Source organism: Lathyrus oleraceus, chromosome 5 (genome assembly GCF_024323335.1).
Source record: "Lathyrus oleraceus cultivar Zhongwan6 chromosome 5, CAAS_Psat_ZW6_1.0, whole genome shotgun sequence".
NCBI classification, from domain to species: domain Eukaryota; kingdom Viridiplantae; phylum Streptophyta; class Magnoliopsida; order Fabales; family Fabaceae; genus Lathyrus; species Lathyrus oleraceus.
In genome coordinates, this window is record NC_066583.1 from 201,906,147 (window position 1) to 201,920,623 (window position 14,477).

At 31.2% G+C, this 14,477-nt stretch overlaps 1 protein-coding gene across 1 annotated transcript; it reads right to left on the reverse strand.

Moving 5' to 3' along the window:
* Window positions 1-207: 207 nt before the first annotated feature.
* LOC127079707 (secreted RxLR effector protein 161-like) lies at window positions 208-750 on the reverse strand. Its single transcript, XM_051020086.1, has one exon. The coding sequence runs from the start codon at window positions 748-750 to the stop codon at window positions 208-210; it is 543 nt and encodes a 180-aa protein (XP_050876043.1).
* Window positions 751-14,477: the final 13,727 nt, after the last annotated feature.

Below are 14,477 nucleotides of genomic sequence, written 5' to 3' on the forward strand. Positions count from 1 at the left end.
GCGCTCCATTTGAACCTGATTTCTCATAAAGTGATACTTAGTCTCAATATGCTTGCTTCTCCCATGCATCACTGGGTTCTTGGCAAGATTGATTGCATACTTGTTATCAATCATCAACTTCAGAGGCTTGTTTACTTTAATTTTCAGATCGTGCAGTAAATTCAGAAGTCATACGGTTTGGCATGTAGTCACAACACCTGCAATATATTATGCTTCATAGGTTGATAGAGCAACAACTGACTGCTTCTTGAAACACCAAGAAATAGGACTTCTCATAAACTTAAACAAGTACCCAGAAGTACTTCTTCTGTCAACTCTGTCTCCACACCAATCAAAATTTGAGTAACTCAGAAGTTTTGAGTCAGCTTCAGCACCAGAAGGGAACAAAACTCCATACTTATGAGTTCCTTTTATATGCCTTAGAATTATGATAGCATCTTGGTAACGATACCACTTCGGCTTACTCATAAACACACTCATCATTCCAACTGCATAGAAAATATCAAGTCTGGTATTACACAAATACCTCAGAGACCCTATCAACTGCTTGAACATTGCCGCATCCACATCATCACCATCAGAATCCAATTTTTGATTTGCATCAGCAGGTGTGACAATAACTTTACAACTCAGCAATTCAAACCTCTTCAGAAGCTCAAGTTCATATTTCAGCTGATGTAAAATTATGCCTTTCTCATAGTACATAATCTTCATCCCTAGAAAATAAACCATATTTCCTAGATCAGTCATCTCAAACTCGTTCATCAACTCCTTCTTGAACTTAGCTATCTCATGTTCACAACTTCCTATTAGCAATATGTCATCAACATACAGACACACCATAATCATATTGCCTTCAAAAGTATGCTGAAAGTAGACACCATACTCAATCTCACATTTCTGAAATCCCTGCTTCTTGAAAAATGAATCAATTTTCAGATTCCAAGCTCTAGGAGCTTGCTTCAGTCCATACAAAGATTTGTGTAATCTGTATAACATCCCTTCCTGATTCTTTTTCTCAAATCCAGGAGGTTGTGACACATAAACCTATTATTCTAATGTACCATTCAGAAATGAAGATTTCACATCTAAATGCATCAGAGGCCAATTCCTGTTAGCAGCTTTCACGATCACCAGCCTGATTGTTTCATGTCTTGCTATAGGCGCAAACACTTCAAAGTAATCTAACCCAGGTTTCTATAGAAAACCTCTTACAACTAACCCTGGTTTTTTTTTCAATTGATCCATTTGGCTTTAGCTTCACCTTATAAACTCGTCTCATGTTAATGGCTTTCTTGTTCTGGGAAGTTATGTCAGCTTCCAAGTCTTATTTCTCTCTATGGCATTAAGTTCTTCTTTCATGGCCTTCAGCCAGAATTTCTGCTTGAGAGTTTCTTCCATACTCACGGTTTCAAAGTCTACTAATATGGCACACTGAATAACTTCCCCTTCAGAATCTACTTTAGTATCTTGTAGCATGTCAAACTCTGCAAACCTTCTCGGATGTTTCTGATGCTTTGTGGCCTCTGAACTTGTCTAGAACCTTCTTATTCTGGAACAATATCAGATACTGGAACTCCAGAAGTACCGACTTCAAAAGCATGGCCACCTTTAGAATCTGGAATATTCCTAGAATTTGGAGTACCACCAGAATTTGAATCACCATCAGAATCTAGACCACCAGAATCTGGATCAGAATCATATTCTTCCTCCGAATCAATTTTTCCTTCTGATTCTGACTCACTCTCAAAATCATTTTTAGGCTCTGACTCATCTTCAGAATCAAAATCAATATCTTCAAAAGTTAACTCTGCACTGGAGTTGGATTGAGACTTGCTCCAATCCCATACTTCTGACTCTTTCACAATAACATCTTTGCTGACTTCCACCTTATTAGTGAATGGACAGTAAAGCTTATAAGCATGTGTACTGTGATACCCCACCAGTAACATCACCTTGCTTCTATCATACATCTTCTTTCTAGTAGCATCTGAAACGTGTTTATAATAGACATAAACAAATACTCTGAAATGACTCACACTTTGCTTATCTCCAACCCACCTCTCAAAAGGAACAATTTCCTTCAGCTTCTTGATTGGACACCTGTTGAGCACATATGTTGTAGTAGCAGCAACTTCTCCCCATAAAGTGTTAGGAAGCTTCTTCTAATTTAACATTCTCCTTATCATATCAAGCAAAGTTTGGTTTCTCCTTTCAGCAAGACCATTGTGTTGAGGAGTATATGGAGCAATCACTTCATGATCAATTCCATTCTCCTCGCAGAACTTCTTGAACGTTGTATAGTTATACTCACTTCCACCATCAGTTATGAGAATATTTAGAGTCTGACCACTCTATTTCTCAGCCTTGATTCTGAATTTCTTAAATTCAGCAAACACATTGTGTTTGAACTTTATAAGGGATACCCATGTCATCCTTGTGAACTCATCCACAAATGACACAATATTTATTCCCTCTTAATGAAGGTTCTAGAAATGATCCACACACATCTGAATGCATTACTCAAAAAACATGTTTTTCTCTTGGAGCTACTTCTGATATAAATGACAGTCTTGGTTGCTTCCCTCTCATGCACACATTACATGACTTTTCTGGTTTCTTAATTGCAGGAACTCCACGTACATGTTTCGTTTGAATTCATATGCCTTAAGATTCTGAAGTTCAAATGACCAAATATTTTGTGCCACAACTCACTTTCCTTCACAACACCTGTTGCGCTAAGGCATTCAGAGTATGCAATTTTAACATTCACCTTGAATGTTCTATTTCTTCCCTGTTTTTACTCCATAATCAGCTTCTGATTATAGTCATACAACTTCAAAAGACTGTCCTTCATGGTAACTGAGAATCCCTTTTCAATTAATTGACCTACACTCATCAGATTGCTCTTTATGCCAGGAACATACCAGACGTTTAGAATTAACGCACATTTGTCATTATTCAGAATCACTCTAACATTCCCCATTCCTTCAGCATTCAGATACTTATCATCAACACATATGATCTTGGACCTCTTCCTAGAGTCAAAATCCATCAGCCATTTCTTATTTCCAGTAAGATGGTTTGAATAACCAATATCGATATACCACGAGTCTTCTAAAGACACATTATTAGAATCAGAAGGCATTAATAGCACATGTTCATTATCAAACTTCTGGCTATATTCGCTTCTTCTGATTTCCTCTCCTTATTTGACCAACAATCTGCAGCGAAGTGGTCAAACTTCTTACAACAGTAACATTGAACTTTTCTCTTGTCATACTTCTCCGTTCCCTTCTGACTCCCAGAAGTTGAGGTTTATGACTCCTGAGACCTACCATGTCTTTTCTTGGCTTCTGACCAAGACTGCTTCTGGTCTTTCTTTACAAAAGAAGCTTTCAGAGCCTGCTCTACCTCTCTCTCAGAGGTTCTTTTAGTCAGACGCAACTCTTGCACCTCTAGACTACTTTGCAGTTCTTCTATTCTCATGGTGCTCATATCCTTAAAATGTTCAATTGCTACAACGATGTAATCAAACTGAGGATTAATAAATCTAAGTACCTTCTCAATGATATTTTCTTCAGAGAGTTTATCAACACAACTTCATATCACTTTTTTTTATTAGAATCACTCTTGAGATGTAGTCAAGTATCTTCTCATTGTTCTTCATGCTGAGATTCTCATTCTGCTTGCGTAGAGATTGAAGTTTCACCTCCTTCACTAATGCATCACCGTCGTAGCACCGTACCAATGTGTCCGATGCAACTTTCGCCATCGTCGAATCATCTATTTTCTCAAACACGTGCACATCCATACACTTATGGATGTAGAACAAAGCCTCCTGATCCTTCTTCCTCAGATCACGCTGAGCATTTCTCTGCGCATCTGTTGTATTTTCTGGAAGTGCAACCTGAACGTAACAGTAGTTGATGAGAACAAGAACATCTTGAGCTCCAAACAACACTCACATCTGAATCATCAAATGATTCCAGTTCTTGCCATTGAACACTGGAAGTTTGGTGTTCAGATTGTTTCCGTTCATCTTCAACCTTATGCAATACACTCAGATCTCACCTAAACACAATGTTTCCAAATCCCAAAGAATCAAGATATGAGATTCTGTTACGATTCTGATCATAAATTCAACATGAATTCTCCGAACAGAAATCAATCACACAACGTCTCACTATTTCACTCTTGTTTCCCTGTGGATCTGGACCAGAGCTCTAGATACCATTTGTTGGTGCACAAGGTGATAAAGATGAACAATGAAACAAGAGAGAGAAGAGAGAATAATAATAAATTTCTACTACTCTTAATATGATTGCACACACACACTACAAAAAGAAATAATAGTTGTTCACACAACTCATTTGCTTAAATACAAATAAGACTTAAAAAAAAATATTAAAATATCATCTAACCAATTTTATCAACAAATTTTTAAAAATAATTAATTCTAATATAGATGAAAATCTAGAGAATATACAAGTTTGGGAATGTAGATCAAATTGGTATAAAATTCTGGAATATACGTAACATTGTTTAAATAGAAATCAGAGGGAAAATGGACGATTCCAGAATAAGTAGTAGTAATGGTAGATACATTAGGACGTTTAATAAAAATAATATTGATTTCAATTAAATATTAAAATATATTTTTGCCATAACATAAATGATCAGTAGCTCGCGTATCTATGATCTAATTGGCATTACAATTTATATGAAAAGTATGATTAATTGAGATACCTATATACATTCATAGATGAATTGAGACGATGAACATTGGTTGAGGGGTGTTGAGGTGAGTTTTGAAGTAATGAAAGTGGAGCCTTTTGGGAATCATGGATGAATTTAATCATGAATCATTAATAATATGTTTGCATGAACAATCGTGAACTTAAATTTTTTGTATAAATTAAATATTTAAATTACTATCTAACTCAAAAGAAAATTGGATAATAACAATTTATTTGGATTTTTGGAGTATAATATAATTTATTATAATAAAAATTTGGGATAAGGCTCAAAAGGACTAGCAACGAATACTTATAATAATAAGGCAAATTAAAAAGATTTAACGTACAAAGAATTTTTTTTCCTCAGTATGTGTAGTATGACAATTAATTTATAAAGATAAATCATAAATTCTAGAAAAATATAGAGATGCATGAATAAACTTATAAACAAAGAGAATGTGAAGAATTAAATATTTGATTTTAAGAGCCTGTTTGAAATGCATCTTAAAAACTCTTTTTTAATTTTTGAAAATTTAAAATTTAAAAATTTGTTTGAATATAATGTTTTGCAAAAGTGTTTTTAAAAACTCTTTTCTATTTTTAAATTTTTAAAAACAAAAAAGTGAAACAGTTTAGTTGTGTTTTGCTTCTTACTTTTCAGTTTTTAGTATTATAAAATTTGAAGAAAAAACATCATTTTTATTTTTTTCTTAAAATACTATTAAAAAATTAGATTATCAAACAAGTTTTTTCATTTTTATATTTTCAAAACAGTTTTTAAAAATTAGTTTATCAAACAAATCTTTTATTAATTTTCTTCTTAAAAATAATTTTTTAAAATAGATTTAAAAAATAAATTTTAAAAACTAAAATTAAAAAGTGTTTCAAACATGCCCTAAATCTCCTCGGTTTAAATATTTCGAAGTTAAGTAAATCATCAATTAAATTTCAATCCACTTTCCAATCCTTCAATTTTTTTTTATGTTAAACTTCAATATCTCTAAGCAATCATATATACCAATATGATAATTTACAAATCAATTATCTGGTTATAAAAAGTAAAGTGAATCTCATAAAAATCGGAAAATCTCATAAAAATCGGAAAATCCATTTGAAACAAGTAATTAGTACAATGACATGGTTTTATGAGTACATCTCATCAAACTACCCTCTAGAAAATAAGGAAAAACAAAACTCCATAAAAGAAATAGAAAAAGAGATAAACTAGAGAGAGACAAATCATGTCACACATTTTGCAAAATTTGTAGCTTTTCGAGGAGAAACGGCAAATCGTGTTGCACCATGTAACATGTGCACCATGATTTTTTCCAAGGGCGAATAATTTAATAAAGGTTTTAAAAAATATGTTTTTCACTCATAACCTAAGTCTTAGTGTAATATCTCTCTAGGGAAAATATTTTATATTTTATTGAAAGCTAGAAATAAAAAATAAAAAAATAAAAAAATAAAAAAGTATTGAGAATTTTGATAGGTTTCCTTTCATCATATGCTTGTTTAATGTAATTAACCCGACTTCTCATTACCATATAGATTGATACTTCATATTTGAGTCAACAGTGTTTTATTTAAAATTTTAGTGAATATTATCTTTTATATTGATGTTCTATTAAATTAAATTTGTCTAATTTGTTTTGTTTAACTTAATTTATCGTTAATTATAATTTGTATGTAATTTTTTATTATTCGCTTTTTTATTAGAATTGTACTAAGGGCTATCATCACATTCAATAACTTAGTGTTTGAACTCATGACAATGTATTTTTAGCCTAAGCAAGTCGGTCAAAGTCAATATGTTAAGTGTGTCTTGAATTACAAGTCAGAAATATTAAAATAAGATTTTTTGAAGCTTGATTCAAATCAAGCTTACTGTTAACTTGAATCCAACATCAACATGAAATCTAGAATTTGAGTCTGTCAACCTTATTCAAATCACAATATTCCTTGGCTCGAAACATGCCAATTAAAACCTTTTAAAATATAAATCATGATTCAAATCAAAATGACAACTTCCTCATTTTACTACCTTGATTCAATTCATTCTTTCTGTTGATTCTGAAAGCAAACAATATCATTTGATATCGTTTACGTGCTTTAAATATTGTGTTTTTTTGTTTTACAATTCGATAATTATTTTATTGCATATTTGTAATTTGTATGCTATTTAAATTAACCTGTGATTGTATTATTCTTTCCATTTAATTGTAATCACTAAGCTACTAAATTATACCACTAAGAATCTTGTGTAAATGTTTCTTTATTATAACAGGTGCAAGTATCGTTTCTTAAGTGAAATTTGGTATTGAGGGGTTATCTAACAAGATGTGAGTTTTTATTATACTTCAAGAAAGACTTGGCAAGATCAAGTATCAACGGTCCGTAAGGAGGAGTTGGAAATTATCCTTTTTTTGGTGGCGTTGGAGAAAGATTGCTTGCAGACAAAGTTGGGAGTTATCCAATATACACTCAGTTAATGGCAATCGCTCGGTGGAATCAGGGGGATCACCACACACGAATACTTAAAGCATGTTATTGTGGATAACGAGGTTATTGGATCAAGATCTTGAGGGATCTTATATTGTGTTAGCCGTTTAGTGTCTTCTTCATTAGAGGGAAAATTTTTGTATGATAGTTCTTTGTAATCAAAACTCTGTAATCATTTTATCATCATAGTGGAAGGTCATGATTATGTTTCGATGACATCATCCATTGAAGAGTGCATGTAGGAAAAGCAAGGATGAATGCCAAAGCACTACATATCTCCGTGTATCTTTCCCTTTTCCTATCATTTTACTTTACAAGCATTCATTCATATATGTTGCTACATATTTGTAAGATTACGTTTATTGTATACCATATAGGTTAGACCCTTCTTATAATAATTTAATGTATAAGCTTAGGTCAGTGGTGTATCAATCTTAAGGAATCATCATGAAGTTAATTATGCACTATTAAGAACATCTAATTAATGTGTTTTTAAATGTCTTCATTTAAAGCACATCTGGTTGTCATGTAAATGATTTGCACTAGAAGAAATCAATCTCATGGTAACCTCATGTATCATTTCATATGGCATTGATTCATTGAGTTGCTTCCAAGCTCTCGCTTTGTGTTTTGCTTCCACGCTTCTTACAATTTATGATTTTATTATATGAGACCTAATTTTTTTTCAAATTTTCTAAAATGATTTTAGGTTTATTCAACCCCCTTTTAGACATTGTTGTTTCCATATTATCACCCAACAATTGGCATCAGAGTCCGACTTTTAATTAAAGTCTAGCGATTCCAAATATTGAGGATATGGTTCCTTCGATCCTATACGAGTTTTTTGAAAACATTTAGGAAGCTTATGCAATTCAATGAATCCCAATGAAACTAAATTGAGTTACTTGTGTTTGATTATTCATTCTAATTCATTACATAAATTACTTCAAAGTAAAACTTTACTAGAATTTTCTTTAAGGCATTAATAATAGTTAAGACATTCTCTACGTTTTGATTCATCCAGATTGAACTAACAAATTTTCTGAGATGTGTTAGATTTGTGACAATATTTTTTAAAGGTTATTCTGGATTGATCCTAATTTGAAGGTCATGCATTCACACTACATCATGTTGGAACGTATTATGAGAAAAGGAATTGGAAACAAAGGCATCTTTTAATGACCTAGTCTTCCAAGGTCGTTGTAAAAGAAGATGAAATAAGTTTTATGACTATTGGCAATGATTCTCCGAAGCTTCAACTATTTAATAATGATATGATTTTGTGTCATCTTTTGTTTAGTTGTAACCATGTTGTCCTAAGATTTGCTTATCTGTTCAAAGTTGGCTTAAATGGCTTTCATGAAATTTGATAAAGTTTCCTTAAGAGGTGATGGTTTGCGTTGAGGCGCTGGAGGAACCTGTTGAACACCTTAATTCAAATTCAAAGTTTGATTATTGCTCCACTTGAAGTTTAGATGATATTTCCAATTCGGATTATAGGTGTTGGAATAATGATTATTCTTCTGAAATTTGCATACTGAACTTCGGCAATCTCAACCTCAATTGTACAGTTACATTTGCATGTCCTTCTCCACAAAAATCACACGAAGCGTCTGAATTTAACTAATATTTTCCTGGGCTAGTTGTGCTATGGATAAATACTTAGAAAATTCTTCTACCAGAGCTGATAAAGTTGTGGTCGAATCAATTGAACGAATATCATTTTACTTCATTGTTCGCTCACTCGAGCGATACTCATTCTGACACATATTCTCAATAAATGTTTTTAAATTTTCGCAAGTCTTTAACCTCAATATACCTTCAGCTGAGGCATTGAGAAGAATTCTCGTATATGTTCTCAACCTATTGATGAAGTGTATCATCTGCTCTATAGCCCTCATATTATGATTCAGACACTTATGGAGTAACAACTCGAATATTTCCAATAATCAGATAATGACTCAGACTCTTCTTTGGAAAAGTTGGAAATTGTTGCTTTTCTTTCCACAAACTGAGCATTTGAATAATATCTCTAGAAACTTATCTTCCAACTCTTTCCAAGTATGAATAATACCATTTGAGATACATTCCAACAAATCCTTCGTGTGACCTATCAAGGAAAAACCAAACAAACGTAATTTTACCTGATCGTCGGTGATCTCACCAGTTAGCTTGCACATCAAGCATGTCTCATAGAATTTCGCGAGATGCTCCCAAGTATCTATGAATGCTTACCTGTCGGATAAATTTTCCTTCAAATCTGAAAGTACATAATTCTTATTATCAAAGGTTATCGGATTATCCGGTTGAAATCCTAAAGATATTTGCCCTGAATCAGTCTTTCTACAATAGTCCCCCAAAGTTTTTCGTGGTGGAACGACCATCTCTACTTTTCCATATTTTATTGCTTTGGTAACTCGTAGTGCCTCTCATTTTTACCTACAAACTGCACACAATGTTCTTTTGATTTCTGGGTCAATTGGTATCAACGTCGACTCAGTACCTCCCATAAACAAATAAGCAATACCTTAGTAGCACCACACCAAACAGAACAAAAATAAATTAGAGATAAAATAAAATAACTTAAAAATTAAAAATTAAAAATTGAATATAAAATTCAAAATTGAAAACTAACAAAAATTAAAAATAAAATTGCAAAAATTAAAAAACTAAGCGTCACACTACAATTGTCTTGTTGAAATTATCAATATTCTTCGACAACAACGCCAAAACTTGATGGACAATTCTAACAAGTCTACTAGTATCGTTGAAGTAAAAAAATAAAATTTGTGTCAACAGGGATTGCGAATTTAAATAAGCTAACTACATGCTAATTAAAGTAAATAACAAAAGGCGGGGCGGTACGAGTGTTTTGATCGGTACTAGAGTGTTTTGAAATCTAAGATGCAGAAAATTTATCAGTCTCACACTGTCGTGCTATTGAAAGGTATTAAACATTTTCACTTTCATGCAAAATATTTTGAATATTAAATCTTAAAAACCAGAACCAGAAAAATATCAAAGGTTAAAATTTAAATGCCATAACAATTCACCGAGTCCTTTCGGAACGACAATCCTCACATCCCGGACTCTCGAAATTTAGCAGGACATGATTGCGGAAATACATAAACAATTTTGGGTTTTGAATTAAATAAAGACATGATAATTTAAAATGGTATTTGAAGAAAAAGATAAAAGCTTTAAATTTTAACAATGGCGGAAAAATAAAGCATAAAGATAAATGGCGGAAAATAAATGCGTGAAAGTAAATGAACCTGGAGACAAAAGCTGGAATATAAAACTGAATTAAAAACTTCAAATGACAGCAGGTCTGATTCAAGCTTACACATATTGTAGGCCTAAACACTAATGGTGTAGTAGTTCTCCGATGTAAGAAATCTACTACTTTTACGATGGTGATTTATGCCTAAAACTATGAAGAATAAATTGCACAAACTTGTATATCTAAACTTGGACACCTAATTCTTCTAAAAATAAACTATATATAGTGTAATATATGTTGAACTGCAGTTCTGGTCGTGTAAAAATCGTGGGAGAAAAATATGGAGGAATAGGGAAAGACTGTTTCTTTTTGTTGTAGTTTTTCAGGGACAGAACTGCATGGCAGACGCCATGAAGCTTATGGTGGTCGCCACAAGTGCAAAGTTGTGATTCTGGCCTTTTTGTAGTGCATGGAGGACACCAGGGCATGTGTGGCGGTCGCAACGAGTCTTTGACTGCGTTTTCTGGATTCCTTTTTCCTCTTTGGTGGGCTCCGCGTCTGCCTAGTCATGGCGGACGCCATGTAGGTGACCATCAGTGTATTTTTTTTTTTTCATTTTTCGCCATTTTCGTCCACTTTTTTCATAAATCGACTTTTACTCGTAAGGTACCTGAAACATACACAAATTAGTAGCATAACACTACAAAATGCGACAAACTGATACTAAAACATGTGCAAATCAAGTCAAAATAAACTATGTGTTTCAGTGTTATCACATCACTATATTGTTAGTGGGGTCAAACATCATAATATTTTGTTAATGGTTAAAATGAATTTAAGAATGTATGATCAACTGCCCCATTTTAGTATATGTAAATTCGTGCTCAATTATAACTCTTTTACAATTTGGAATCAATTTACTCATTTTTGAATGAGTAAAAGGAATTATGGATGATCTTTATTGAATAATGAATAGTTTTAAAATTACACTGATTCAATAATTTTTGACAAATTTATCTCAAAGAGCCTAACCTAAGGGAACTCGCAACTTTTGTTACAAAGAGTCATAACAAAATAGACAAAAAAATGGTAAATGACATTATTATTGAAAGAGATGTTCGTTCTTATCCCCTTTGAACCCAATCCCTTTATTTGTTTTAATTTGAGTAAAATTGTTATGTATCCTAAATATAACATATTTATAAGTTTGGGATTGATTTGAAATAACAACGTTTAAATTTGAGTGGTGGTCTTAAGAGAAAATGTCATAAATGAGAATGTGAACAATATTGAGAAAAATAGGTACCCATAAAAAATTATATATAAAAAAGAACAAAATGAAATAGAAAGAACTACAAAAGCACAAATGTATGGGTACCATGAATAAAAGAAAAAGTGTTGAATATCTTAGGGTCAATGCTTTAGAGAGTTGGTAGTGGAACAAAATATATAAAATCGAGAAAAAATGGATGAATAAAGAAATTTAGAACCCAACTCCTAGAATTAATCCATTTTACCCAAATTTATGCTATCTTTATCAAATTTTAATATTACAATCCTAAAATCTCAAAAGTATGTTTATAAATATTGATTTGATAGAATGTTTAGAAACATATCAACCTTATGGTAAAAGGATTTATACATGTTGAGTTAAGTGGGTATTATTCATTTAAACAAATTAGCGAGAAGAGAGAAAAAATTGAACAATTATGAGCATGAGTAAAGTCTTTTGAGTTATCTATCATGGGGTATGAGAATGAATAGTAGGAATTTAATAGGAATATGGAAGTATTCTGGTAAGTAGTGTCAATTTAGAATAAATATTCTTAAGAATTGTGAAAAAGACTTATCTAAGTCAAAATCATCATAACTAGACAAATTTCATGATATTTTTACTATGGAAATTACGGTGACAAAACAATGAGAGGACTAACACACGAGAAACGGGGGAAAATGATGAAGTTTTAGAGAAAATATTAAATAGTGGCGCTGAGTCAGGTCAAATGGTGTATTAAACATATTAGATGATATCTACAAATTTTTCTACATATTTTAAATGAATTTAATTGATATACACTAAAAGTGTAAAGATTTTTTTACACTATCAGTTAATCACAACCACTGATTTATTTGACAGATTTGACTTTTATTTTAAACATTTAAAAAGTAATACAAACGGATGATTGTGATGCATTGACAGTGTAAAATTTTTTACACTGACAGTGCATAACAATTAATCTCATTTTAAATTACATATATTTTGTATTTTTAAAAGATCGATATCTAAATTTATGCATTTTTATTGATTTTTTTCAAAATACCCAATAAATTTATGCATTTTTATCGGATAGTTAAAAACTACGATAAAAACTATATTTTATAACATTTTAAGTGTTCGTTTTTAACTTTCAGAATTTGCTATGGAAATAGATTTTTTTTTTCAAAATACCCATCTTTCCAAACTTAATTTCCAAACCAACCATCATTCCCAACTATATACTAAACTACATATATATTTCAAACAAAAAAAATTATATATATATATATATATATATATATATATATATATATATATATATATATATATATATATATATATATATATATATATATATATATATATATATATATATATATATATATATATATATATATATATATATATACACGCGTTATATGCATGCAATAGTTCTATTGCCGTATAAGTGCATTTTCTATAAACATGTGTCAATTGGTCCGACGTTAATGTTTACTCATTTTTATTTTATTTGATATATGCATGCACCAATTGGTTTGAAACCTAAGGACAATTTTGAGAACATGAGTTAACTTGTCTCGCGGTTTTTTGTTGAAAAAAACATTTGTTTGAAATATGAGTAATTTGATATATATTTGAAAAAAAAAATTATTTTGAAATTTAAATTAAAAAATATGATTATTTAAAAAAATTGCAACAATATATTATCTGTGATTTTTCTTTTAGATTTTGGATTATATGAATTTTATACATTTTTATTAGATTTTAAAAATATTAAGTAAAAAACAAACTTTTCTATTTGATTTTTAGTTATAAGTATAAGATGTTTTGTTTTTGTTATTTTGGGTTTTTTAAGAAATTCTTTTATTAGAAAAAGACGTAAATTTTGAGAGAGGTAAAAATGAAAGAGTTTTAAGAACAACCGGAAGAGTGCCGGGTTAAATTCTGCAAATTGTAAACCACTACCTACCTTCAAACCAAAATAAACACTCATCCACTTCAAGTAGATGATAGAGTTCAAAAGCATTAATATATGAAAAGCCAGAGACAACAAACGAATGAAGCATAAATATGGGGCAACTAATGTACTTGCGAGGGGCAGCTTCAACTCGTGTGATTGCAAAGTACAATAGTACCAGTGTCACTAAATCTAATGCAAAAGCAAAATATTAAAAAATATAAAAAAATGCCTAATCGATAAGCAATAAATATAGTAATATAGATTGGACTGTGTACTTACTTAAGATAAAAAGACGCATTAAATAATTAAAAAAGGTTGGATAAGTTTATATATTAGTTAGGTCTTAGTGTGAATGATATATGTATAAAGCTAAAATAATAGTGGTGACTGGTGGGTGCATTATGAAATGGTTGGTCGACACATTAGTGATTTTCCTTTTCATATATTCAGTTTTAATAATTAATAACAGAAAGCAAACTTCCATTCACATATTTTATGTATATTTTTATTCTCAATTCTAATCCAAAGTGGGTTGCCACTAATAATGGTTATTGGTGATTCGATCCTACGTTGTAATCCAAAGCGTATGTTTTCGGCAAACAGGGAACATGTACAGTATGGGGAAGGAACTTATTTATTATCTATCATTAAAATAATTTTTTTTTAAAGAAGAATAATGTACTAGGTTCGATCATTACATTTATATTTACATAGTACTACATAAGGAAGATGTTGGCGTAATCAAGTGTTGTGCATGAATAATAATGGAAGAAAATCATGTTTCTAATTTCTATA